Raw genomic sequence first — 27252 nt, forward strand, 5'->3', positions numbered from 1 at the left:
AGTTACTGGGAGAATGGCAGCCCCTCAAAGCTGTGTCTGGCCAAGGCTAGGTGGCTTCCTCCTGTTACTGTGTTGCTCTCTTTGGGGACAATTGTGGTTCTCCGCCTTGTAAAAGAGGAAAGGGCCTCAAGGAGGTCTAGGCCCCATGCCATAAGTGCCATGCTTCTGGCACTGGTTACCTAGACCCCAACCACACTAAGATTTTGGGGACATCCTGTGTAAGGAGAGAGTAGCCTCCTTGTTTCCCTAGGGACCTCTGAACACCCCTGATGGAGCGAAAGACCTAGCCTGGCCCTTGGGGCACAAGCCCTCCCCTTCCCCCCAGCACATTTTCATGGGGGAATTTGTCTGGAAGCCAAGGACCAGGAGGAGGATTCAGCAATGCAAGACAAAACTGAAACCAGAAGGAAAAACAACACAAAGAAAACACTGACCTTTTCATCGTTAACCTGTCCATTGTTGGCATCCTTCCAAAAAGCAATGACCCTGGGGACTTTCAATCCCCTGTCCCACTGAAAAATTACCCCACAGAATCGCTGTTAGTTGTGACTTATAGTCAAAGGTATTAAAATAAAATATAAACTTTTCACCATGAAACATTTACCTTTTTATCGCATCCATCTTTGTCCCGTCCCGCTTTCAGGATACATAGACAACCATAAACCAAATAAATGTGTCATAGGACAAAGATGGGACAAAGCTTCAAAAAGCTTTGTACTAGTTCTAAGTTTCACGTTTTCTGTAAACTCTTTACATTTTAGAAGGATGGTACATTTTGTTTTGGGGTGGAAAGTCTCGAAGGCTAGGGACTACATCTTTCCCCTCCCCCCCAATTGGCGGGAAACTTGTACCTGGGAATAGGCGCTGGAAGCACATTTCTTCCCTCCCCTTTGAGTTCTCGCGACCCCGCCCGGGGCGCGAGTGCAGCCTGACTTCGGAACCTCGTTTGGACTCCCACGCAGCCGCAGTCTCCTGCAGTGCTGGTTCTTCACCTCAGTCACGTCAAGACTTCGAAGAGTCCGTGGTGAGAGGGTGGCCCAGGGGGACGGCCGTTGTGTAGCTGCTCCGGGCTAGTGTCTGAGGAGCGGGTGGGCTGTTGGGCCACAAATTCTGGGAGGGAGGGAGGGAGAAAACGGAGCTGGGTTCCAGAGGGGCTGCACTCCTCGGCCTCCACGGGGGACGGGCTGCATTGCGTAAGGGATGGTGGGGGCGGGGCTTGGAGGCAGCAAGCCCCTCCTACCCCGAAAAGGTGGGCAATCCAACGGGAGAATCTTTGTCAGGTTCTTAGCACACAGTAGGTGCCATATAAATGTTAGCTAGTATCCTTGTTAGTCACCATCATCATCATCGTCATTATTATTAATTCTCATTCCTTAGAACATCAAGGAGAGCCAGGGAGGCCCAGTGACCTGCATGCGCAAATACCCCCAAAAGAGGGATTTGAACCTTTTTTTCATGATGAATCTCTCCCGACCCTTAATTACCCCTAATTTTCCACTTTTGACCTTTCTGTTGCTGGGATACATCAGATATAGATATTGAAGTTATCTTCAGCAGTGAAAGGTAGTCTGGCCAAGTGACCCGAGGGCTAGGAAGACCCAAGACAATTCCTGTCCCCCCCCAACACATCCTGAACCTTTCAGGGCTCTTGACAGCTCTCTAAGGCTGAGGTGCCAAGAAAGGGCCAACCTGAAGGAGCACTTCATCTGAAGGCGAAATTGCAGGTCCATTCATGTCACTATCTCCAGTAGTCTTGTTTTTAAAAAATCATTGTGACCACATTTTATTTTATTTTTAGGTCAGAAAATGTCTGGAAGTGACAGGGATCCGTGTGTTAAGTTTGTGAAGGCTCAGGGAAACTCTGAACTTTTTTTTTCAGCTTTTGGGGTAAGTGCAGTTGGCCATTTGTATTGCCCGGAGTTGTGAATTTGTTTTCATTTAACTTTTGGTGACTTTGATTTATCAAGATATTTACAATCTAATAAAAGTAGATTTGTAACTAAAATGTATTTCCACAATTATACTGTATATTCGTAATTGTGTATTATGTAGTTTCATTTGTATTTTCATTTCTGTTAGAGATATTCAGTATACCTTGGAAGAACAATGTATTCACCACTAGAACTTCATTATTTTTTGAAGTTTGATATAATTCACTGGAATAGCATCTTGTATTTTTAGAAAAATAATTCTTGAACAGAGTTTTTTATGCATTTTTAGAAACCAGATTCATTGAGTGCAGTGTAAATTTCACTTCTCTTTATATAGCTTATAGATATGTGAATGCTTTAAAGTATACTTTCATTTCACTTTTTGCTACAGTCTATGAAAGAATACATGTCAGAAGAATATCTGCAAACTCTTATAGAAGAAGAGGCATTGAGTGTAAAAGAAAGTGACAAATCACTTTACATCTGTGAACCATTTAGCGGCATTGCCTTTGATCATCTCCAAAAGGTTTGTCACCTGTTTTAGTATTTTACTTGGATTCCAATGTCTGTTATTTCTGGGATGATCAGTTTAAAGAAGATGCAAATTATAAACAGAGGTAGGCCACAAGATGATAAATTTTCCAACCACAAAATTCTCAAAGACTATCTGCTAAGTTGTAACATAGTGATATGTGTTGGTGGAGAGTATGCAAAATTATAGTACTAATTTTTGAAGAACATATATAAATACTGGTAAATACTACAGCTTAAAGTTAAGAAGGTATGTGAAGGGGAAAGTCATCTTTTTTCTACTTAAATGATGTTAACTTTGTCTTTTTTATAGCTTGGCTGTAGAATTGTTGGCCCACAAGTAATTATATTTTGCATACAGCACCAACGATGTGTCCCCAAATCAGAATATCCTGTTTACAATATGATTATGGCAGATATAATTATTTCTTGTACAAGCCTTGACAAAGGAACAAAGGTAAGATAGTTTAGTAGAATTTTAATGTAAACATATACTTCTTACATGGAATATTTTTGTTGATTAAGCTATATGTCAAAATGTTTTGAATTTTATTTCATATGTTATGTAGTAAAGGTTGCAACTTAGCAATACGATAGGCAAAATGTTGATCTCCAATTGAGTTATATGCCCCACAACTTATCCTGACCAATGGCATCTCATAACAATGTTCATACAGTATAACAAGACTTCCACATATACATCATGAAGCCTACTTGTAACCTCATAGTTGGTCCAATCACAAGACTATAATTTCACACTCTATATATTCCACCTTTTATACACACCTTATTATTTCCTTTCAGATCATATGTGCCTACAATTGCCTCAACCACTGGATCAAATTGACTGTCAGCCCTTCCCCAAAACCAGTGTTTCTCCTTTTATAATAGTGTTCTGGTTGTAACAAGTGCTTGCTTTGGGTAGTTATGCCCATAAATCAGAATGTAGAGATAGGATTATTATTTTCAAGGTTGGACTTGGCACTTTTTTTGTTAATAGTATTTTACTTCTTTCCAATTTCCATGTCGAGATAATTTTTAGCCTTCCTTTTTACAAGATTTTGAGTTCCAAATTTTTCTTCTTCTTCTCCTCCTCTCTTCCAAAAATGGTAGGCAATTTGATAAAGGTTATTATATATGTGCTATCATATCTCCATTTTAATCATAGATGTGAAAGAAGAGACAAAAGGGAAAGACATGAAAAAGAATAAAGTGAAAAATATATTTTAATCTGCATTAGAGAGAAGATTTAAAATCAAATCAATTTAAAATCAAAACAGAGTTAATAAAATGTTTTTAGTGTCTTTGAATAGACTTATTCACCATTAGAAGACTTCTCTTTTTCTTTACAAGTCATCTTTTTTCTAAAAGATTCATTTGAACATAACTTTGGTGTTTTGATACATATTATTTTGTTATGGGCTTAAGATAATGGATACTAGAGAAAAATAACATTGATTATTAATGAATATATTTTTCTGTCCCTTCTTTTGGCACTCCAGAAAGAAATTCACAAATATGTACAAATGATGGGTGGACGATTTTGCAGAGATTTGAATATGTCAGTAACTCATCTTATTGCTGGAGAAGTTGGCAGTAAAAAATATTTAGTGGCTGCAAGTCTAGGGAAACCTATTATGCTTCCTTCTTGGATAAAAGAGCTATGGAAGAAGTCACAAGAGAAGTAAGTTTTTAAGAAATTTTAAGAAATGATGCATAAGAAATTAAAACCATTTCTAATCATATGAAAAAGTTCTCTAAATCACTATTGATCAGAGAAATGCAAATTAAGACAACTGTTAAGACACCACTACACACCTCTCAGATTGGCTAAAATGACGGGAAAATATAATAACGGAGATTGGAGGGGATGTGGGAAAAGTGGGACACTGATACATTGTTGGTAGAACTATGAATGGAACCAACCATTCTGGAGCGCAATTTGGGACTATACTCAAAGGGTTACCAAACTGTGCATACCCATTGATCCAGCAGTGTTACTACTGGGCTTATATCCCAAAGAGATTTTAAAGGAGGGAAAGGGACCCACATTGCAAAAATGTTTGTGGCAGCCCTTTTCATAGTGGCAAGAAACTGGAAACTGACTGGATGCCCATCAGTTGGAAAATGGATGAATAAATCATGGTATATGAATGTTATGGAATATTATTGTTCTGTAAGAAACAACCAGCAGGATGATTTCAGAGAGGCCTGGAGAGACTTACAGGAACTGATGTGAAGTGAAATGAGCAGAACCAGGAGATTGTTGTATATGACAACTTCAATATTGTACTACGATCAATTCTGATGAATGTGACTCTTTTTAACAATGAGATGATTGATGCCAGTTCCAATGATGTTGTGATGAAGTGAGCCATCTACACCCAAAGAGAGGACTGGGGGAGAGGGACTGAGTATGGAGCACAACATCCCATTCTTGCTCTTTTTGTTGTTGTTCCCTTGCATTTTGTTTTCTTACTCGTTCTCTTTCCTTTTTGATCTGATTTTTCTTGTGCAGCAAGAGAATTGTAATATATGTTTACACATATTGGATTTAACATATATTTTAACATGTATAACATATATTGGATTGGTTGTCATCTAGGGAAAGAGATGTGAAGAAGAAGGGGAAAATCTGAAACAAAAGGCTGTGCAAGGGTCAATGTTGAAAAATTATCTGTGAATATGTTTTGAAAATAAAAAGTTTTGAAAAGAAAAAAAAGTAAATAATGCATGAAGTCACTTAAGTCTAATCTTCATGATCCCCTGAAGAAAATTTTGTATGTTCTTTCCCTAGTCATTCAGTGACCTGAACAGATTCAACACCATTTTCTTTTCCAAATCCAGAAGGATGAAAGTTTCTTAGTCACAAAATGACTATCTGTGGTAGGCAGTGTGATGAGGAAAGAGTATAAGGGCACCTTTGTTCATTGGAATGTGTCTGAGTGTTGAATTAGTCACCTTCTGGGACTCCATTTTTTCATTTGTAAAATGAAAAAAATTGTATTAGATGACCTCAACAAGGTCCTGCAGCTTCTCCATTTAGCTTGTTATGAATTAATCTATCCTCATAATTTCCCACATGTATAACAAGTTCAAAGGGAAGGTGACTTGTATATGGTAGTTTATTTGAATTGTTATGATTGTAAACCTAAAATATGAGAAAAGAAAATGATGGGAAAAGCACAGACTATTTCTAGCATCAGTAAAATATTTACTAACAACTTTGGAGCAAATATTTTGTTTAACTTTTTACGGTACAGTAAATGTTTTTCTTCCCACTATTTTATTTTTCTAGCTCTATGACACAGCATAAAGATATAAATATGGAAGATTTTAAATGTCCTTTATTTTTTGGCTGTACAATTTGTGTCAGTGGTTTATGTACCCTCGAAAGAAGGGCAATTCAGCAACTCACATCTGAACATGGAGGTCAATATATGGGACATCTGCAAATGAACAAATGTACACACCTCATTGTTCAAGAGCCAAAAGGTAAAAATGATTCCCCAAAAAAGTAAACCACAACCACAAATAGCTATTGCTATTAATACTTTTAATTTTTTGGTTTTAATACCAAAATAATTTTAATACTTTGGTTTGATTTCTCTTAGTAATGGGCAGAACCAAGATTTCAGCAAAAAGAAGAACAGATAGCTTTCTCCTTCCTACTCCCAATCCTCCCCCCAAATAAAATAGATGTAGGATATGTACTCAATCAAATCCTGAAAGAAAAAAAAAAGAAAAGGTCATAGCAGGTCATAGGGATGCAGACAAGATGGAGACTGGCCAGAAGTACGCCAAAAAGATTCCTACAGCCTTTAGGGACAATGGCTAAAGTAAAAGTGAGGACCCAGAATCATATCAGGTCACTTCCTGCCAGCTTAGGAGGTGCCACCTGGCAGTTCCATCCCTGACCACCCAGTTCCAGGGAAGACTGATGAGCGTATCTGTATGTAGGGATGGCAGTCCACACAGTCCTAGGTCCTGGGATATAGCTCAGACTCCCAGGAACAGATTAGCATCTTAGTTCCAGTTCAGTGTGATTCCTGCTGAAGAAATACAAGAGCAGGAATATCCAACTAGAGGGCAATTTACACTCTAAATCAACTGGGTTTTTCCATCTCACTGATGGTTTACTCTGGCTTAAACCCAGACCCAAATTAGGAACTTGTAGAGTTCAGACCTAGGAGGTAGTGAGCAAGTGTTGTTTTGGATATACTACTTTAGAAGTCACACACTATAACAACAGTAGTAATGATGATGATGATGATGACAATGATACCTAGCATTTATATAGCACCTACTATGTGTCAGACACTGTATTTTACAAATATCACTCCATTTCATCCTTACAATGACTCTTGGAGGGAAGTCCTGTTCTCATTACAGATGAGGAATTTTTTAAAATAATATTTTATTTTCCCAAATACATGCAAAGATAGTTTTCAATATTCATCTTTGCTAAACTTTGTGTTCCAAATTTTTCTTCCTCTCTTCCCCCCCTCACCCTCTTCCCAAAGACAGCAAGCAATCTGATATAGGTTTAACATGTGCAATTCTAAACATATTTCCATATTCGTCATGATGTGCAAGAAAAGTCAGATCAAGAGGGAAAACACAAGAAAGAAATAAGCAAACAAACAGCAACAAAGAAAAGGTGAAAATACTTTGCTTTGATCTACATTCACTCTCCACAGTCCTCTCTCTGGTTGCAGATGGCTCTTTCTATTACAAGTCTATAAGAATTGCCTTGAATCACCTCATTCTTGAAAAGAGCCAAGTCCTTCAGAGTTGATCATCACATAATTTTGTTATTGCTGTGTACAATGTTCTCTTGATTCTGCTAACTTCATCCAGCATGAGTTCATGTAAGTCTTTCCAGGGTGTTTCTGAAATCAGCCTGCTCATCATTTCTTATAGAACAATAATATTCTATTACATTCAAATATCATAACTTATTTAGCCCTTCCCCAACAGATGAGCAACCACTCAATTTCCAGTTCCTGAGAAAACATTTTAAGTGACTTGTCCAAAGTCACAAGGCTTCTGAAACTGGATTTGAACTCTTCCTGACTCTAGGCCCAGTGCTTAATGCATTGAACTACCTAAATGACAAGAAAGCAGCCATTAGATCAGCCTAGACCTTCCCATCAAAGTTTCCAGAGCCTTGTCCTAATATCATATCCAAAGTCAAGAAGTAGACTGGCAGAATGAACAAACAAAAAAAGAGTCCTTCCACAAAAAGATGATACGATGCCATGGTTATCCAAGTCAATCTGAAAAGAAGAGAGTAATTCAAAACATCTACAAGCAAAGCCTCAAAGTAAAATTCGGCTCGGTTACAAATTGAACTAAAATTCCTAGGAAGGTTTAAGCAATGGTTTAAAGAGTTTTTTAAAAAATTTTTTAGTGAAATGAGAGCACTGGATAAAAATAAGTAGAAAAGAAATGAGAGTTGTGGGAGAAATTATTAGGAGGAAGTACGGTTTAGTTCAAAAGTATAAAATCTTGCTCAAGCAACTAACTCTCGGAAAATTAGAGTGGGCCAAAAAGAAGCTATTGACTCCATGAGATAATACAAAATAGTAAAACAATATCAAAATTCTGAAAAAAATTGAAGAAAATGTTAGCTATCACATAGAAAAAACAAATGGCCTGGAAAATAATTCACTTAGAAAAAGTTTAGAAATCACAAAACTTCCTGAAAGCAATGACCAAAAATGAGGCTAGAATCATATTTTAAGAAACCTTAAAAGAAAATTCATAGGACCTCTTAGAATCACAGAGTAAAGTAGAAATAGGAGCAATATATTTGTCACCTTCTGAAAGAAAGAAAATCACCAGGAACATTAGAATCAAAAGCAAGAGCTTTCACATCAAAAGAAAAATTACCATGAAAAAAAGAGAAGAAAAAATCCAAGCACTAAGAGCCACAGGACCATAGAAGAATTTGTGCCATTATTGTAAATGAGTGAAAAACTTAGAATATGATATTCTAGAAGACAAAGGATTAGATCTACAGCCAAGAGTTATTTATCCTAGGGATGAGGGGCTATTGGGGAACCCAGAGGAAGAGATTAAGCTTTAATCCACTGTGCTAAACAGTTAGGAATGTTATTTCATTTGATCCTCACAACAACCCTGTGAGGCAAGTGCAATTTTTATCTTTTTCTAGTTGAGGAAACTGAGGCAAGCCCGTGATTTGTCCAGGGTCACATAACTAGTAAGTTCCTGAAGTCAAATTTGAACTCATCACTGCAAAAGATGACAACATTGAAAATACAAAAGTTGTCAAAGACTCAAAAACAGATCATTATAATCACCAACCAAAATCCTAGAACACTAATAATGAAACATGCTACTCACTTCTTGATAGAAAGATGACTGAATACAGAATGAGACAAATATGTGCATGTTGCTTTTTCTTTTAAGACATGACCAAGGGAGAAATGAATCTTATACGTTATACATGTTTGTAGTGGATTTTGTTTTTCGTTAGTTCTCAATTTGTGGTAGGAACAGGATGAAAGGGCAGATTTTTGCTGATTAAAAAAGTGATGATGATAATAAAGGAGCTGAGGAAGGGTCCCATGCCTTTCATTTTCTATAGGAACAGATTAAAAAAATATATATATATATATATCTTTCTTTGCATGTTGTCATGCCACATGTTAAGTTAAAAGCCATTAAATAGCATTTTTATAATTTCATTAAATCTTATGTTTCTCTGTTTTTTTAATTACTGTTTTTCCTCCAAATATGAATTACTTGGGAAAAAGAAGGGTTAGACAGTAAAAACATTTTTAAAATAATAATTGTTATTCACTGGGTCTACACAGACAAATAGATGAAATATTTTTACTAAATTGAATAATTTTCTTGGAAATTGGTTGACTAAATTGGGTAATTAATTCTTGTTCTTCTTTAAGAGTTAGTCCAGTCACTGAATGATTGTGTTCTATATGCATGGGTGCTTCCCAAGAATAATGAGCAAGCAGGAAAGGATATGTTATTGATAGCAAAGAATATTTTTTTAAAATGTGGTGAGATGACTGACTTGGCCTCTAGCATTTTGTTAAAAAATAACAGGCTTTCACATTGATGTCAGAGTTGATAAAATTTTTTCCTCACCACACAGCCTACCAAGTAGATGTTGTAAATATTCTTATCTGTGTTTTAGACATGAGGAAGCTGAAGTTCAGGAAAGTTAAATGACTTACCTGGGGTCAGCACCAAGAGTGAGGGTCACAGATCCTGAGTCCACACCCCATGTCTTCTGATTCCTAGTCCATGCTCTTTTCTTTCCATGTGCTGCTCCTCACTAAGATAAGCCCTGTATGTGGAATTCCTATAAATGTCTTTCTGAGCTTTTCAGTATCTGTACAGATAGACTGGAGAGCAGGGCTTGCTACTGTGCTTCCTTTTTTATTATCTTTGCTTGTGCTGAAATGCCTCAGTGGAAGAGATGTTCTCTTTCAGGGCCATGAATGTAAAGCTAAGTCTGGAGTACAATATAGAGATTGTAATTAAATGATTATTCAGTTACAAAAGCTATAGGATATCCAAGAACTCCTGGTTTTCAAGACTATCTGATGCAGAATTCTAATTTGGTCACTTCTTTCATCTGATCTTATTTTCTCTGTAGCTATGGTGTGATGCAGCATATTAAAATAATTGGAGAAAAGAACAGTTATATAGAGAGTCAGCTTGATATTAGATTAGTTTTGCTTTTAAAATACTGAGTTTTGACATACATACATATATACATTTTCCCATGTATAAATGCACATTTATTTACATTATGATGCTTTAACTTTGAAATATGTCTGTGTATACTTGACTGGGGGCACCTAGATGGGACAGTAGATAGAATGCTGGGCCTGAGTCTGGAAAACTCATCTCCCCAAGTTCAAATCTGGCCTCACATACTTACTATAGTTGTGTGACCCTGGCCAAGTAACTTGATCATGTTTGCCTCAGTTTTCTTATCTGTAAAAATAAGCTAGAGAAGGAAAAGGCAAGCTACTCCAGTACCTTTCCTGAGAAAACCCTATTGGGGTCATGAGTTAGACACTACTAAACAACACCAACATCCTTATTGAGAAAAATGATGTTATTGATGATCATAAATTGATAATTTATGAAATGGGAGCAGGCATGCCCAGTTCTTTGGGTACTCACCAAGAAAGGCATTGGTAAAGTGGATGGCAGTCAAAGTTTAATTAGGCACAGAAGGTACAAAGACAATTGTCGAGAGGGTAAGTGGCATGGAAACTGAGGACAGAATCATGAAGGAAGGCAAGCAACATAGTTGGAAGAAGATCAGGAAGGGAAGAGGAAAAGAGTAGCAAGTAATCATGGTTTTTACAGTTGAGAGTACTCGGCTACATGCATCTGATAGAGATGGAAAAGTGCTCAGTGGGGCAGGAGTTTGAGGTCTCTTTCTTATATGTTTAGGGGGGATAGATAGTTTTCTGTGCTACCTTGAGGTTAATTTTAACATATCCAGTGTTGTGATTACTTATAAACCTACTATACTGACTATAAGGGGGTGGGGTGGGTAGATTGGGTAAGTAGACCAGAAAAAGATACAATTTTAATACAGAGCACTATAACTTATAGTCATCATTGTATGAGTATTTTCCAGTATTGTAATTTAATTCTGATTTTCTTCACCTGAATTTGAGAATTTAAATAATTATGTGAAAGAATTCATAGATTGTAATTTTTTGTCTTTTTGTACATGGTAGGTCAAAAATATGAATATGCCAAAAGATGGAATGTACATTGTGTGACCATTGAGTGGTTTTATCATAGTATTGAAAAGGGCTTCTGTCAAGATGAAGCTATGTACAAGACAGAGTCTATATCAGAAACAAAGAGTGAGCCGCGTATTTCAACCACTGCAGGCCAGAACAATGAAGCTGGTGGTAAGTCGCTCATTATAACCGGTCATTATTTTAGCCTTGATTACTGCAGTGATAGTTGTTTTATTAATAGGATCATTAGCTGTTTCTTATTTAAAAACTGAATGTAGTATTATGCTTTCTTTAGTTTATAAATTGTACTACAATAGAAAAATATCTTTTCAGAACTATTCAGGGTTTCAGTTCATTTTATATTGTATATGGCACTATGTTTATTAACAAATTTTGTTCTGTTTGTCTCGTATTTGGTCTTTCAGCAAAATTGCTGAATCTTATTTTTGAAATAAAAAAACTTAATATCAATTGAAAAATAAAGCTCATCAAAGGAAAACAATAATCATTGAGTACCTGGCTCATTTTTTCACTGTCTTCAATACATTTTATATATAGGTTATACTCTTGCAAATGTATGTCACATTTCTAACATTCATTCAGGTTACACTAATGAATCTATACATAACTCAGTTGTGAACAACAGCTTGGGGTCTCTGCTTGAGAATCTACAAAATCTGGATATCAATGCATTTCAAGGACCTGTGGATTTACTAAATGGCTGTCGGGTATGTCTACTAAATTGATGAACTCTATAATGATTTTCAGCACTCTTTAGCCTTATATAATTATAGCCTTCTATAGGTGGGGCCCTGCTTATCTTCAAACCTGATCTTGTATTACTCTCTTATGTGAAACTTTTCCTTCAGCCAAATTGGTCAGTTCACTATCTCCAGTTATACTTTTTGCATCTTTCTATCTCCACATACTTGCTTATTCTGTCCCTATTTTGGGGAATGTTCTATTTCTCCAACTCTTCTCTTCCTAACCATGATCTCCTTGATTTATAAGGCCTACCTGGATTTTTGAACTCCTTGACGAAGACTTTTCTATTTCTTTAGTCTATTTTGATTACCCTTCTCTGAAATTTTTTTCTACCACTCATTTGGCTTTTGTTATCTTTCTTACATCATGGTTTAATTCTTACCTTATTTATAGTTTTCTTTTAGCCTTGTTTCTCCAAATGTACTCTGGGCTCTTTAAAAAAAGTGTTAATAATCTACTGGTCATCCTGCCATCTGGGGGAGGGGGTGGGGGGTAAAAGGTGAAAAATTGGAACAAGAGGTTTGGCAGTTGTTAATGCTGTAAAGTTACCCATGCATATAACTTGTAAATAAAAGGCTATTAAATTTAAAAAAAAGTGTTAATATATTCTATTTTATCTCCTCAATGACTAGCATTGCTATTGAATATAGCTTTGCACATAAAGAGAGCCATAAATATGAATTGATTCATGTTTTCCATGTCTTCAGTGAAAGAAAAAGGGCGTATGTAATTATCCCCATTTTATAATGAGCACAACATTGAAATTATAAAGTGCTTAAATTTATTCAAGTACATGTTCAGGACTCCACTATGCTATATTATGAGAGTGCATCATTTACTTATTCATGTCTTTTAAATCCAGCATGTGTGTGTCTCTTGTCTTCCTTGTTAAAATAAAGTTTCCACTTCCTAGCAATCAGGATAATTTACTGTGGGACATAGAGGTGATAAAAATTCACTTTATAGAGGTTTATCTAAGGTTTAATAATTTATCCTATTATGTACCATATACTCTGATAATAACATTACTTACTGATGCACTGAATTGTACAGAACAGTTACAGAACAGGACAAAGTTCATTCAACAAGCATTTATTAAACACTACTTTCAAGCCATTAGATTAAGTTGTAGGGATTCAAATCAGAAACAACATAGTCTTGATTTCAGGAAGTTTTTGGAGGCAGATAAAATGTATACCAATTCAAATTAAAAAATATAAAGTTGTTTTTGGTGAGGCAAGAATGCCACTAAGCAAGGCATATCAGGATAACTTAATAAAAGATCATGGGCTTGAGGGAGGAAGGTAAGGATTCTAAGAGATATAGGTTAAGAAAGGAAAGATATGCATAAAAGAGAGGGAATGAGGTATTTGATGAGTATCAAGTATAAGAAGCATATTGAGAGTCTGAGGTAGAGATAGTAATTATAATTAGCCTGGGGAAAAAGTTGGTGATCACATTATACACATCTGTAAATGCCAAATAGGAGTTTATGTTTTGTTCTAGAGGTATTAAGGAACCACTATGTTTTTTAAGCAAAAAAAAAAAAAAAAAAAAGACCTTTGCTGTAGAAATATCATTTGGCAGCTCTGTGGATATTGGTTTGGAGAGAAAAAGAAACCAATTAGTGGTGGAAGTAGTCAAGGCAGTTGGTGATAAAAATACCTGGACTAGGTTTGTGGTTATATCAGTAAAGACAGAACAACAAATAAATGTTTAAAATGACAGAATTGAAGGGATGTAGTAATTGATGGTAATGGAAGTGAGGGAGAATAAAGTCAAAAATGCCACCAAGGGTTTAAAGCTAGATGAATGGAAGGGTGGTAGAACCTCAAAAGGGAAAAGGAAATAAGAGGAGTGAAATTCAGGGACAAATCATGAATTCTAATGTGAACATTAAATATATAACAAGAATTTAATGGTGTAGAGAAGATGAAAGGCATGAGAGAGGAAATGGCTAAAAACCAACATTCCTGGGAATGGGTTTAGATGGGGGTAGGTCTTGAGCTGAATCTCAGAAAAAGGATAGAATAAGCATAATGAGGAAAAAAGTAGAGTGGATATTGCAGCCAAACAGTGTGACCAAAAGTGGGGAGGAAGGAATGGGTTGTTGCATGGGTTAGGGAACATTTCTTTTTTGCTACAACATTTAGGACTTAAAAGACCTAGTGCAACTTAAATTAGCAAAAACATCAAGTTCTCAAAGAGAAACTGAGAGGCCAACAAATAGCCTTGGATTAGGAGGTATAGTAGAAAGGGTAACAGAAGCCCTGAGTAAGTAATGGATTTGACACTTGCCAATTTTGTCATTCTACACAAGAATGTAATGTAATGTAATTTTTTCTTAATCTCCCATTTCCTCATCTATAAAATGAGAATATTAGGCATTGTCCAAAGCTCCCCCACGGAATTACTGTGAGGAAAATGTTTGGTATACCTTAAAGTTCTGTGTATTTCTGAGCTATTTTCTTTTTTTGTTTGTTTGTTTGCTGAGGCACTTGGGGTTAAGTGACTTGCCCAGGGTCACACAGGTAGGAAGTGTTAAATGTCTGAGACCAGATTTGAACTCAGGTCCTCCTGACTTCAGAGTTAGTGCTCCAACCACTGCACCACCTAGCTGCCCCTTTTCTGGATACTTTCATGTCATACTTAGAGTACCTTATTTTGTGGGTGCACTGGTTTTGCAATTTCAAAATCAAGAATGTGCTCATAACATAAAATATGTTTGGGAGGTTATTGCTAAATTATATAATAAATTTACTCTTTACTTTAGTCTAAAGCAAGCATTTTTTTATTCTCTCTATACAGATATACCTTTGTGGGTTTCATGACAAAAAGTTAGATCAAGATAAACTGAGAAGACTCATTAATTGTAGTGGTGGAGTTTGCTTTAATCAGCTCAGTGAAGATGTGACCCATGTTATTGTTGGAGATTATGATGATGAGTTAAAACAGTTTTTGACTAAGTCAACACACAGGTTCTTTCCATTTTCATTTTAAAATAGTTTCCACAGTGATACAGATTTTTCTTGTCTTGCAAATTATAAAAATGACTGAAGTAGAGGCTTATTATTTAGAAACTTGTAAAAAAAAAAAAACAAGGAAAAAATAATCCTCATACCTCAAACTAATATGTTACAACTCTATCGCTGTTTTCATAGGCCTCATGTAGTGGGAGCAAAATGGTTGCTGGAAAGTTTTAATAAAGGTTACCTGCTTTCTAAGGAGCAATACAGCCAGTTGAATTACCAGCCAGTTGAGATATCCATATCCGAACAACCAGGAATGAAAAGGAATACCAGTTTTCCCAAGATAGAATTTGCACAGGCTAAGAAGCATCAGCAAACTGATGAGTTATTCTCTCAAAATGACAATGAAGACATGATGATAGGTATGAACTATTTAAGTCAGACATGTTTTTGAGAAAAATTTACTTTCTTAAACTATTTCCAAAATTATGTTTTGATAAGCTCAGTTTTTATTTTCATTTAACTTATTTGTCTTTAAAACATCCCTGTGAGATAAACAGATATTTTTATCCTTTTCTTTGACAATTGTGAAACTCAGACACTGAAGTTTTTTTTTTTAAGTTTACTTCCTTGATAGCTAAGCTGCAACTAAAACTCGAAGTCTCAAGTACATTTCATCAGTACTCTATCCAGCAAATTTTACTTTCATCTCAGTATTGTTTAGTATAAGATTAAAACCTTAGGTAGTATGGGCTGGTGTTTTGGTTTCTAAACTGAAGGTTTCTTTTTTTAAAACCAACTTTTGAAGACTTAAGAACTCTGGCCACTGCAAAGAGCAATCTCTATACATATGTTTCTAATTCTGACTACAACTGCTTCTTGAAAATCCTAACAATAAACAGCCCTACGGGTGAACTCAATTTCTCTTTGAATGCCCAACCAATCAACATATTTTTTTTAATTATTTTGTTCTCTCTCTCCTACCTCTCCCCAATTAAACAAAAGCCTTGTAATAAATATATGTAATCAAACAAGACAGACTCCTGCATTGAACAAAAACTTTTAAAGTATCTGTGCTGGGGATAAAAAGAACAAAAGCTAAACAGGACTCCTATGTAATTCTAAAGGAAGAGGAATACACTATGCACATGTACAGGTAGATACAAAGCAGATTTTAAAATAACCATGTAGGGAAACAGTCTGTTGTTTAGGCCAAGAATTTTAGGAAACTGGACATCTGTGGCGTAGCTATGGAGCATTATATGTGAGAACACAAGGCTAGTTTGGATTGGTCATAGATACATGGAAGGAAGAGATGTTTCATAAGCCTGGAGGAGGGAGAATGAGACCAGCTTGGAAAGAGCTTTAAATGCCAAATAGGAGTTTTATAGCTGACCCTAGAGGTAATCAGGAGTTGCTAAAATTTATTGAGAAGGATGGTGACATGGTTTGATCTGTGCCATAGGAAAGAACTTTGGCAACCATGTAGGATATGAATTTGAGTAAGGAGAAACTTGAGGGGAAAATTCCTTTTCATGGGTACTTTCCCCAAATGTCTGTCTCCCCAACTAAAATATAAGTTTCTGAAGAGCAGGGCCTGTCTCATTTTTATATTTGCATCCCCATTACTTAGCACAGTGCTTAAATTAAGCATGTAATATGTAGTTCTGCATTAGTTCAGTTGATGGTTTGTGAATAGAGAGAATGGGATGGATGTAAGAGATGTGACAGAAATGGAAATGACAAGACTTGGCCTGATTGGATATGTGGAGTTGAGGGAGAATCCAGTTGAGGATGACTCTAGGTGATTGGAAGGCTGTGATATCCTTAACAGAAATGGGAAAGTTGGGAAGAAGGGTTGGGTTTGGGAAAAATGATGAGTTCTGTGGTGGACACATTGAGTTGGAGATGCCTCAAGAATATCCACGTTAGTTCAAATGAGACTGGACAATCAAGTTAGAGGCTGGTTCTAGACATACAGGCTTGAGAGCCATTTCCGTAAAGAAGAAAATGAAAATTATCATATCTCATTAGGAAAGTTTGGCGGGCATGTTTTATAAATGATAAATATTTAAGTGCTTTCTCTGGCATAGAAGTGTGCTAAATCCTGTTAAGGATATGAAAGAATGGTGCATGATTGAAGAGCTTGCAGCTGATTAGAATCTCTTAAAATGTTTTTCTTCCTGTAGTTTTTGTAACTTGTTGCTTTCATGGATATTTTGATTTAATTAGGAATTTGATACTTTTGTTCATTGTCAATAATGCACTTTGGAGAACATCCTTATTTTATAAGATGTATAGTCTGTGGTCATTTACCATTGGTCCAGTTAACCCTTTTTCAGCTCAACCTTATTCTAAAGAGTGACCTTTTGGGGAATCTTTGACTACTTACTTAGCTCAGTTGTTATGTTTAGAGATTCCAACCTCATTATGAAATAAGTAGAAATTTCAGCAATATTGCAGTTTATTTTGTTTGTGGTTCGGACTTGTGATTTCATTAGTATAGGCAACTCTTTCTTGAGGAAACTTCTACCTACTGTTCTAAAGTTAAGCTACTTGTGTAGGGTCACACATTCAGCAGGATTTAAAGATGGAACTTTGAATTTAGCTCTTCTTGACTCCAAGACTGGTTCTCTCTACCCACGCCATGCTGAAGAAATGCATAGTTTCAGGAGATTGGTTTTTTAACTCTTTAACTTTATATAGTCATCACCCTACATACTGCAATAGTAATGTCCTTGTAATCACCTTAAGTAGGCATTCCATCTAACAGTGCAGAATATCTCCCAATTAGATGAAATGCTCTCCACGTCCTGTAAATCTTCTACAGTAAATCCATCCAATTTTTTTAGAGATTTTTCTGTAGATTTTTTTTAACATTTCATGCTAATATAGAAAATTGGCAAAAATGGGAATTGTCACTGTTGGAATTGAATACTGTAAAATTATAATGACCAAACAAGTTTGACCATAAAAGAGAGATGAAAAACAATAGCTTCTATTGCTTCTTTACACAATTGGAGAAGCTATCAGATTACAGTATTTGATGTGAGACTCTTCCTCTTTATTTAGTATTATAAGGGATGGCCCTCTAGGAAGGGGTTAGAAGGGATACAATGGGGAATGTAAGTATTGTTTAAAAAAAAAAAGCTGTTAATAAATATTTGCTTATTTCAAAAAATTCCATAAATATCACTTTATAAAGACTTGGGCTGACCATCTATTAACTTCCTTTTCCAGTCATACATTTTTCAAATGACATCTTTTATGCCACATCTTACATGAAAATCATCATTGGTAATAGCCTATCTCTATTGCCCTTTGAATCACTTGTAATTTAGAATCTCTAAAGAGATTATGATATCGCTTCATTTGTAGCTATGTAGAAAGTACTAGGAGAATATTAGTATTAGAAAGATTGGTTTTCGTATTGGAAAATGGCTTGGAATTGTTGAAAATGTTAAATTATCATATTATAATGTATTCTTACCTCTTCCTCCTATATGACTCTGGGGCCAGCTCATTGTCCATTTTCAGAATCTGTCTAAAAAATACATACTAATATATTATATCAAACTGTATACCATACTCTGAAAAATAAACATTCTTCATCCATTTGTTTTTGTTTTTTTTTTAAATGTCGATGGTTAATCTCTTTTGTGTGTTCATGGATCTTATTGACAAAGCCCGTAAAGCAAGTCCTGGTATTGTAAAATAATAATAATAATGGAGTCAGAAGGCCTGAGTTCAAGTCATAGACCTGTTTTAGGTCTTTCTATTAGTGTGGTTTTTAGGCTAGTTACATAATCTCTGGACCTTGATTTTCTCCTTTATAAAGGTGGTTGGACTGGATTTTTTCTAAGGACCATCCAGCTCTAAATATCATTCTTTGTAGTATTCAAATTTGTGTTGTGTTCAGCACAATATCAGCACACAGGAATAACTAGATATTATCTCTTCCGTTTTGGTCTTCTTTGTTGCCATTTTATAGTCTGATTTTTTTTCCCATTTGTTCACTATTTTCCTTTCTTTAGGATATTTTGAAAATCAGTCCTTTGGTTCCTTCAAAATCATAGGTTTCTTTTCTCTGTGCTTGATCTGATCTGGCTCTTTCTTTTTCCTTAGATACATACATTTGTGCTTTGAGGCTTGCCATGTGTATGTGGTTGCAGAGGGAAGTGATACCAGGATTTTTGAATCCAAATGTTGTGTGGTTGCTCTGTTACTGATTATTGACAAATATATCATTTAAAATTATTCCCTTTTCCTCTCTGAGAGTACACCTCTCAGATGTAAAATGTAGTGTACCTGATCTAAATATACTTTAAAAAATGATGAGACTTAGTAGTCTAGATTTGAAATTTTTTAATTTTCAACTAATTGTGATTTAGAGATTATCTGAAATTTTTTGAACACTGTCACTCCTTAAGTGAATTTTACTGGCATTCACCATATATATAGCAGTGAGTGAAAAAAATAATTATAGAACTCACATTCCATTCTACACCATGCCCAAGTAAAGATTGTGCTTTGTTTTATAATGTCAGCAACAAATTATCTCTGCTCAGAAATTTGACACAATTGAAATGTAAATTTGCTTTTATTGAGAAATATTTTTCCTTTCTTTTCAGATGATGATGAGATGTCTGGAGCTGGGATCTTTAATGAAGCTCCTCATATCACTGGACAAGTGGAGAATCAGTCTTCTTTTGGCCACAACTTAGTGCCTGAGACTCCTACAATTATTGAAGGTTTATTTAGCCAGAAGAATTTCCTTGTTGTTGGTTTTGGTAAAGAAGATGAATCTTTCATTGTCAAAGCTATTAAAGAAAATGGTGGAAAAATATTGCCCCTCCAAAGCAGAACTATTGTCAACTATGTTGTGGTTCCTTTGCTGGGGTGTGAAGTGGAGTTGGCTGTAGGAGAAGTTGTTACAAATACATGGCTAGTAAGAGAAAACTACTTTATGGTTCAAGTAATATTGTTAGAAGTAGAAAAGGATGAGAATTGTGGTTGAAGGGTAGCTCTGAATACACAGAAGGTGATTTATTATTGCACATAAAGTTCTACTTTAGATAGAGTTTGATCTGAGTACGATTGAGATATAAGGATTCAGAAACAAAATAAATGTTGAAATTGGAAAATAAATGGTTGCTAAGGACCCATGTGACTCCTGGCATAAGAATAAGGTGATAATCAGACTATCCTGTCTTTACCTGCATACTTGCTTACTTAATGGTTTTTCCCTAAAACTTGCTTCAAGATGTTTTTCAGAAAGCTTTTTATGAAACTAGAGAGAAAGAAAGGAAAACATCAGTTTAATGCACCCCAGAGGGGAAACTTAATTTTAAAGAAAAGCTCAGTGACTACAATCATGGCTAATCTGAGTTTAATCTAATTCACTTCAGTCCCTTTATTCCTTAAGATTGGAGGGAATTTTTGCAGACCTGGAATTTCAGTACTTAAGGGAATTTTTGATGAAGAAACTCCTACTATTGTAGATTAACCCAGGCTCCACAACTTAAGAGTCTTAAAGAGGTACTTGAGACATTGAGAAGTTAGGTGACTTGTCCGAGGTCACCCGACTCCTGACTCTATAAGGGACAAGACTTGAATTGAGCTCTTCCTGACTCTAGAACTAGCTTTCTAGCTATTGCTATATTTTACCTTTTAACTAAAAAATATATTCTTTATTCTGTTTATTTTTTATAGAGGAGAAGAGAAAGGGATAGAGAGAGTGAAAATATATTAAAAATAAATTTAAATACTAAATTTTTACTAAGGCAAAACTAAAGCTTCTCATTTAAACAAAAGCTTTTATAGCTGAACTAGCATCGATCCCAATTAATTCCTTATCCCTGCTTTTGTCTTTTCTCTTGTTAGATTACTTGTATGGAACAACAAATTCTTTTTGACCCAGAGTCAAATCCACTTTTCACGCCAATACCAGTATTTAAAGGAAATTGTACTCCTTTAGAAAACTGTGTTCTTTCATTTAGCCAATTTATTGGAGCTGAGAAAGATTCATTGGTATACTTAGCAAGTCTGCTTGGAGCAAGGTGTGTATTCTCATTAGTATGTAGACTTGGTGTGCTCTTTTTTTAATTTCATTGGAAAAATATACAAAATAGAATTCAACTTTGTATATTTGTACTATTTATGATGTGTAATAATGGTTTAAAGAGTCTACTACTTGAGTAAGCTACACCTGCTGTTAATGTACTTCTTGTGGCATGAATCAATTGAAAGAAAAGAGAATATCAGTGAAACAATTCCATCCCTTCTCCTTATACTAGAGATTATGCTACCTCTAACTCCACAATTGTGTGTATCCATTGCTAATATACAGTATAAAATAAACTTGAGTCTTTGTTCAATTCTAGTATAACACTTGACCATTTCTTGATGGATATCTCCACCTAAATATCTTCTGGCATATCAAAATTGACATATTAAAAACTGAACTTTAGCATTGCTCTTCTAAACACCATCTCTATGGTTTTCCACCAAAACAAGTATTGCATCTAAACCCAGAAATCTTACTCTTTACTTTGTTGCTCTACTCTGTCTCTTGAATAGAGAACACTATCTAGAGCAATCCTGCAGAGATTCTGCTTGCCTCTTATAGAGCAGAGAGTTTGCACAGTTTTTCCAAATATCTTCAGATAGTTTTCAACATTCATTTTTGCAAAATCTTGTGTTCCAAATTTTTCTCCCTCTCTTCTCCTTTACCCTCTCTCCAACACAGCAAGCAATTTGATTTGGTTAAATGCATGCAATTCTTCTAAATGTATTTCCATGTTCATCATACTGAGCAAAAAAAAAAAAATTCAGATCAAAAGGAAAAGAAAACATGAAAAAGGGAGAAAAAACAAACAAACAAAAATGGTGAAAATACTATGCTTTAATCCACATTCAATCTCCATGGTTTCCTCTTCAAATGAAAATGGCACTTTCTATCCCAAGTCTATTGGAATTTCCTTGAATCACCTCACTGTTGAAAAGAGCCAAGTCCGTCACAGTTGATCATTACTTAATCTTGCTCTATGTACAATGTTCTCTTGGTTCTACTTACTTCACTTAGCATCATTTCATGTAAGTATCTCCAGGCTCTCTGAAATCATCCTGCTGATTATTCAGCCATTCTCCAACTAAGGGATGTGCACTCAATTTCCAGTTCCTAGCCACTATAAAAAGGGTTGATACAAACATTTTTGTACATGTGGGTGCTTTTCCCTCCTTTATGATCTCTTTGGAGTAACACTGATGGAGGTATGCAGTTTGATAGTCCTTTGGGCAAAGTTCCAAATTGTTCTCCAGAATGGCAGGATCATTTTACAACTCCACCAACAATGCGTTAGTATCCCAGTTTTCCCACATTCCCTCCAACATTCATTATTATTTTTTCCTGTCAATTTAGCCAATCTGAGAGGTGTGAAGTATAGTACCTCAGAGTACTTAATTTGCATTTCTCTAATCAATAGTTTAATATGACTAGAAATGTCTTTAATTTCTTTGTTCATTATCAAATTATTCATATCCTTTGACCATTTATCAAATGGGGAATAGCTTCTATTATTATAAATTTGAGTCAATTCTCTATATTTTAGAAATGAGGCTTTTATCTGAAACACTTGACTATAAAAAAAATTTCCCCAGTTTTCTGCTTCTTTTCTAATCTTAGCTGCATTGGTTTTGTTTGTGCAAAAACTTTTTAGTTTAATTTAATCAAAATTATCCATTTTGCATTTCATAATGTTCTCTAGTTGTTCTTTGGTCATAAATTCCTCCCTTCTCTACAAATCTGAGAGACAGAGTATCCCTTGTTTTCCTAATTTGCTTATAGTATCACCCTTTTTGAATTCATTTCAATCTTGTCTTGGTGTGAGATGTTGGACAATGCCTAGTTTCTGCCATACCATTTTCCAGTTTTTCCAGCAATTTTTGTCATATAGTGAGTTCTTATCCCAGAAGCTGAAATCTTTGGATTTATTACTGTAATCATGGAGTATTGTGTCTGGAGTATTGTGTCTTGTGAATCTAATCTATTCTACTGATCCACTGCTCTTTCTTAGCCAATACCAAATGATTTTTATGACTGCTGCTTTGTAATGTAGTTTTATATTTGTTACAGGGAGGCCACCTTCCTTTGCTTTTTTCCCCCTAAAAATTCTCTTGAAATTCTTGACCTTTTGTTCTGCCAGATAAATGTTGTTATTATTTTTTTCTAGCTCCATAAAATAATTTCTTGGCACTGTGATTGATATGGCACTGAATAAGTAGATAAATTTAGGTAGAATTATCATTTTTATTATATTAGCTCGGCCTACCACTGAGCAACAAGTTACAAAAATTCACAGGAAAAAACATTTTAAGAGATTCTAGTCAGCCTGCAAGCTCTTCAATCATGCACCATTCTTTCATATCCTTAATAGGATTTAGCACACTTCTATGTCAGAGAAAGCACTTAAATTTTTATAATTGATATATTCATAAAACATGCCTGCCAAACTTCTCTAACGAGTTAGGATAATTTTCATTTTCTTCTTTATGGAAATGGCTCCCAAACCTGTATGTCCAGACCCAGCCTCTAGCTTGACCATCCACTCTCATTTGAACTAAAGTGGATATCCTTAAGGCATCTCCAACTCAACGTATACACCACAGAACTTATCACTTTTCCTAAACCCACCCCTTCTTCCTAACTTTGTCATTTCTGTTAAGGATATCACTGCCCTTCCAATCACCTAGAGTCATCCTCAACTAGATTCTCCCTCAACTCCACATAACCAATCAGGCCAAGTCTTGCCATTTCCACTTCTATCACATCTCTTACATCCATCCCCTTCCCTCTATTCACAGTCTTCAACTGAACTAATGCATGTCCAGCATCTTTGGTTGTTTGCTTGCAGCCCAGATAAATTATTGTATTAGTCAAGTCAGTTTGTTAAATGTCTTTATGTATCATTCTTAACAATTTCAGAGTTCAAGAATTTTTTGTGGGGAAGAATGGTGCGAAGAAAAACATACTTGCCAGTACCCATCTTATAGTGAAACAACCAGATGGTGCTAAATATCAGGCTTCACAGAAATGGGGATTACCTGCAGTGTCTATGGCATGGATATTGGAGACTGCTAAACTGGGGAAGAGAGCAGATGAATGCAAGTTTCTGGTTGGAAAGCTACCCAAACAAGGTTGCCAATTTGACTTTGTTTTGTTATAACTATTTCTATCACTAATTGATGCATAATCATAGGCATAAGCTGAAAGAGACATTAGTGCTCTTCCAGTCCAGCCCTCTTATTTTACAATGAAGTAACTGATTCACTTCTGTTACAGGAAAGTATCAGGATGTGAAAGATACCAAATTGTACTAAATATCCTCCTAAAGGAAGAACTTTCATTTTTCGCTTTTATAGTTTGAACAGTCATATTTTTAATTAAAGTCTGATAAACTACTATTCTGTATTATCTTAGGGGATGGCAAAATGAATAAGTGGTGCTTGTACAAATAGATAACATTTAATTTTCATCATTTGTAAATGTTGACTGACTGTACCCCAGAGATGAGCAACTTCAGGCTTTTTTCATAATCTAAAAAAAAAATAGGAGGTAAAACATGAAGATCTAGATTGTTGGTAGTGTTGGTACCTTTTTTTGTGTTGTTGACTTCTACTAAACTGTATGTAACTAAAATGAGACAAGAGTTCTCTATAGCAATTTTCAATAAATATGCTGTTCCAGGACAATCTTATAAGAAATTAAGGAAATCTGAATGCTCCAAAATTATAATATAATTTGAAGGTAAGCTTTCTTGAGGTAATGGTCTGTTTCTGTTTTGTATTCCTAGTACTTAGCAGAATGTCTGGAACATAGTAAATGCTTAATAAATGTTTCTTGATTTAATTAATTGACCAGTTAGGACCTATGAAACAGAAGTAATACTTGTGGTTATCTTGGTCAGGCCATACTCTCAGAGTCAGTTCTCTCCTTGATTGGGACTTCCATCTCCTCCTAAAGGCTGCCCTCCTGGGGGCTCCTGGATGCCAGACTAAAAGATCATGGCCATCACCCACACAGTCAAGGCAAGCCCAGCTCTGCTGGGAGCCTTTTAGGAGCCTGCTCTCTTCTGCAGACCCTGGCTGTATTACCTTGAGGCCTTCCGGTCATGCCTGATGCCACTCTTTCTTTTCAAGGGGCTACCACCTCTTCTGTTGTATGTGTGGTGATTAAAATATTCATTCATAAAAACTATGAATGAAAATACCAGTTCTCTTTTAAGTACTATGAGCTTAAAAGTTCTCTCAAAATACTTTTATAAGCCTAGAATCTGCTTCAGAAAGGTGGTGGTGGTTGTTTGTCCTTCGTTCTCAAAGAGGACCATGACATCAGGGAGGTGATGTCATGACAGCAAGTGAATTGGATATAAATGAAGGAAAGTGCTTCACTTTCCTTGTCAGAGATATCTAAGTCCAGTGGTAGGATATAGATCAGAACAACTGGAGATGACCTTGGATGGGGTGGGAGACTTGAGCCTTTATGAGCGAAGGTCTTCAATTTAGCTCTTCAACTAAGGTCTTAGTTTGACCGAGGCCGCACCCATTCACTGATTAAGGAAAGGTAGCAATTGAGGGAAAGAATCTCCTCTTTCACTTAGTCCAAAAAAAAAAAATCTAAATAAATAAATAACTCTGGAAGGGGAAGACCCTCATGGTTTCTGGCCAAAGCAGAAAAGATTGCTATTTACACTTATTCTGAGTCAATCAGGACCCAAACATTGACCAAATAGGCTTTATTAAATTTTCATTTCACAAATCATTGAAACTCACTAATTGTATGAGGCTATTCTGATTAATATTAGAGGAAGGACCTGGGTTCAAATCCCTTTGCAACTTATTATCTGTGTGCCCTTCAAAAAATCAACCTACCTTTCTGAACCTTTTTCAAGCATATAATAAGGCAGTTTAACAAGATGACCTTAAAGATAGAATTAATTTCTAAATACCATTAATTCATATTTATTTAGCATTTTCACAAGAGATTTTCTTATAACAATTTCAAGGGGGGAGAAGTATGATCACCTTAATTTTTGCAAGTGAGAAAATGTAAATGTATGTAAGCTGCATAAATACCAGTAGCAGTTTATTCAGCAATATTAGAATACTGTTCTCTAAAAAAGATTTAGAAAATGTGTCACTAAACTAGTCCTTTTGTTTCCCCAGAGTGATACTACTTTAAACAAAGAGAAAAAAAAAGACCCTTCACAAGACAGCCCAAGATGAGCAATTATACTTCATCAAACTTCTACAATGTTTTTAATAAAAGTTTCTTCTTTTGATAACATAGTTCCATGAAAGTAATGATGAAGCTTGTATGGCACAATTTATGTCATCCCTTTATTGCTCATGGTTTATACATGACGTTATAGCCAATGCCTTTCTTGTGATCCTAATTAAAGTACTTAGTTATGGTCAACATCTATTTCCTAAACTTAGTTGTTTCTATTTTGCTTTTTTTGATCCTTCTGGATTCATAGGCAGGAATATCAGAGATCCCAATTTCTATAATTGTTTTAGCGTTCTATGTAGTAGGCTACTATACAAACACAATTTTCAGTTTGATTTTTGGATAATATAGTTACTTGACAATTGTCCACATATAAATATTTCTCTCAGTTTACAATGATACCTTGTAGCATTTTTACAATTCTATGTAGAAGAGTTATAATAGCCTTTTTTTTTCCTTAAATGCCTTCCTAAACTCATCTGGAAGGCAGAGATTACATTTCTGCCAAATCTAATTGTTCTTTATGTGATGAAAATTCCTAGAAACATTTATTGACTTCTTGGGGCTTTATGATCTACTGTTTATTGTTAACTGTTGCTATGGGAGAATAAGAAAACATTGATATACAAGTAAGCAAAAAAGTGAGATTTGTAAGTAAATTTTTGCTGTCATGTTTGTTTTTATACCATACAACCTTGTAGGTTGTTTTCCTTCTCACTTTTGTTCAAGAATACTTGTTCTTGATTGATACTAAGAACTATCACCTGAAACAAAATAGTCTCAAGTTTCCAAAATTATTGTCGCTACCCACTGCTGCTACTGCATTCTTGTGATCTATGGTTTTTCAGATAACACATTCCATCCTTATAGTAAGAATGAAATTAATTTCAGTAAGGACCCGTAACAATGGTCTACAAGAAGCCAGCTGTACCATTCTACTGGATTTTAAACTGTATTCATATGTGGACTGAATAAAGTTTTATTTTACTTCATTATGTTGCTTTAGA

At 35.4% G+C, this 27252-nt stretch overlaps 1 protein-coding gene across 2 annotated transcripts; it reads left to right on the forward strand.

Annotated features, from left to right (window-relative positions):
- Positions 1-947: 947 nt before the first annotated feature.
- LOC100914323 (DNA topoisomerase 2-binding protein 1-like) lies at positions 948-27237 on the forward strand. Of its 2 annotated transcripts, none has more exons than XM_031940093.1 (14): positions 948-1024; positions 1799-1887; positions 2323-2457; positions 2776-2919; positions 3965-4146; positions 5761-5957; positions 11216-11395; positions 11828-11952; positions 14798-14967; positions 15151-15380; positions 19590-19906; positions 20842-21017; positions 23942-24153; positions 26182-27237. In XM_031940093.1, exons 2-14 carry the CDS (start codon positions 1807-1809, stop codon positions 26184-26186), a joined length of 2154 nt encoding a protein of 717 aa, XP_031795953.1. In that variant the 5' UTR covers positions 948-1024; positions 1799-1806; the 3' UTR covers positions 26187-27237. The 2 variants fall into 2 exon arrangements, with proteins under 2 accessions (XP_031795953.1, XP_031795954.1); XM_031940094.1 differs by lacking the exon at positions 948-1024 and adding an exon at positions 1027-1088.
- Positions 27238-27252: the final 15 nt, after the last annotated feature.

Source organism: Sarcophilus harrisii, chromosome 5 (genome assembly GCF_902635505.1).
Source record: "Sarcophilus harrisii chromosome 5, mSarHar1.11, whole genome shotgun sequence".
Classification (NCBI taxonomy): domain Eukaryota; kingdom Metazoa; phylum Chordata; class Mammalia; order Dasyuromorphia; family Dasyuridae; genus Sarcophilus; species Sarcophilus harrisii.

What these genes read in the sequence shown, in the direction of transcription:
- LOC100914323 (XM_031940093.1), top strand. Translation starts at nt 1,807, where the DNA reads ATGTCTGGAAGTGACAGGGATCCGTGTGTTAAGTTTGTGAAGGCTCAG. An exon ending in TTTTTTTTTCAGCTTTTGGG is followed by an intron (nt 1,888 to 2,322) that starts GTAAGTGCAGTT and finishes TTTTTGCTACAG; the next exon opens with TCTATGAAAGAATACATGTC. An exon ending in CCTTTGATCATCTCCAAAAG is followed by an intron (nt 2,458 to 2,775) that starts GTTTGTCACCTG and finishes TCTTTTTTATAG; the next exon opens with CTTGGCTGTAGAATTGTTGG.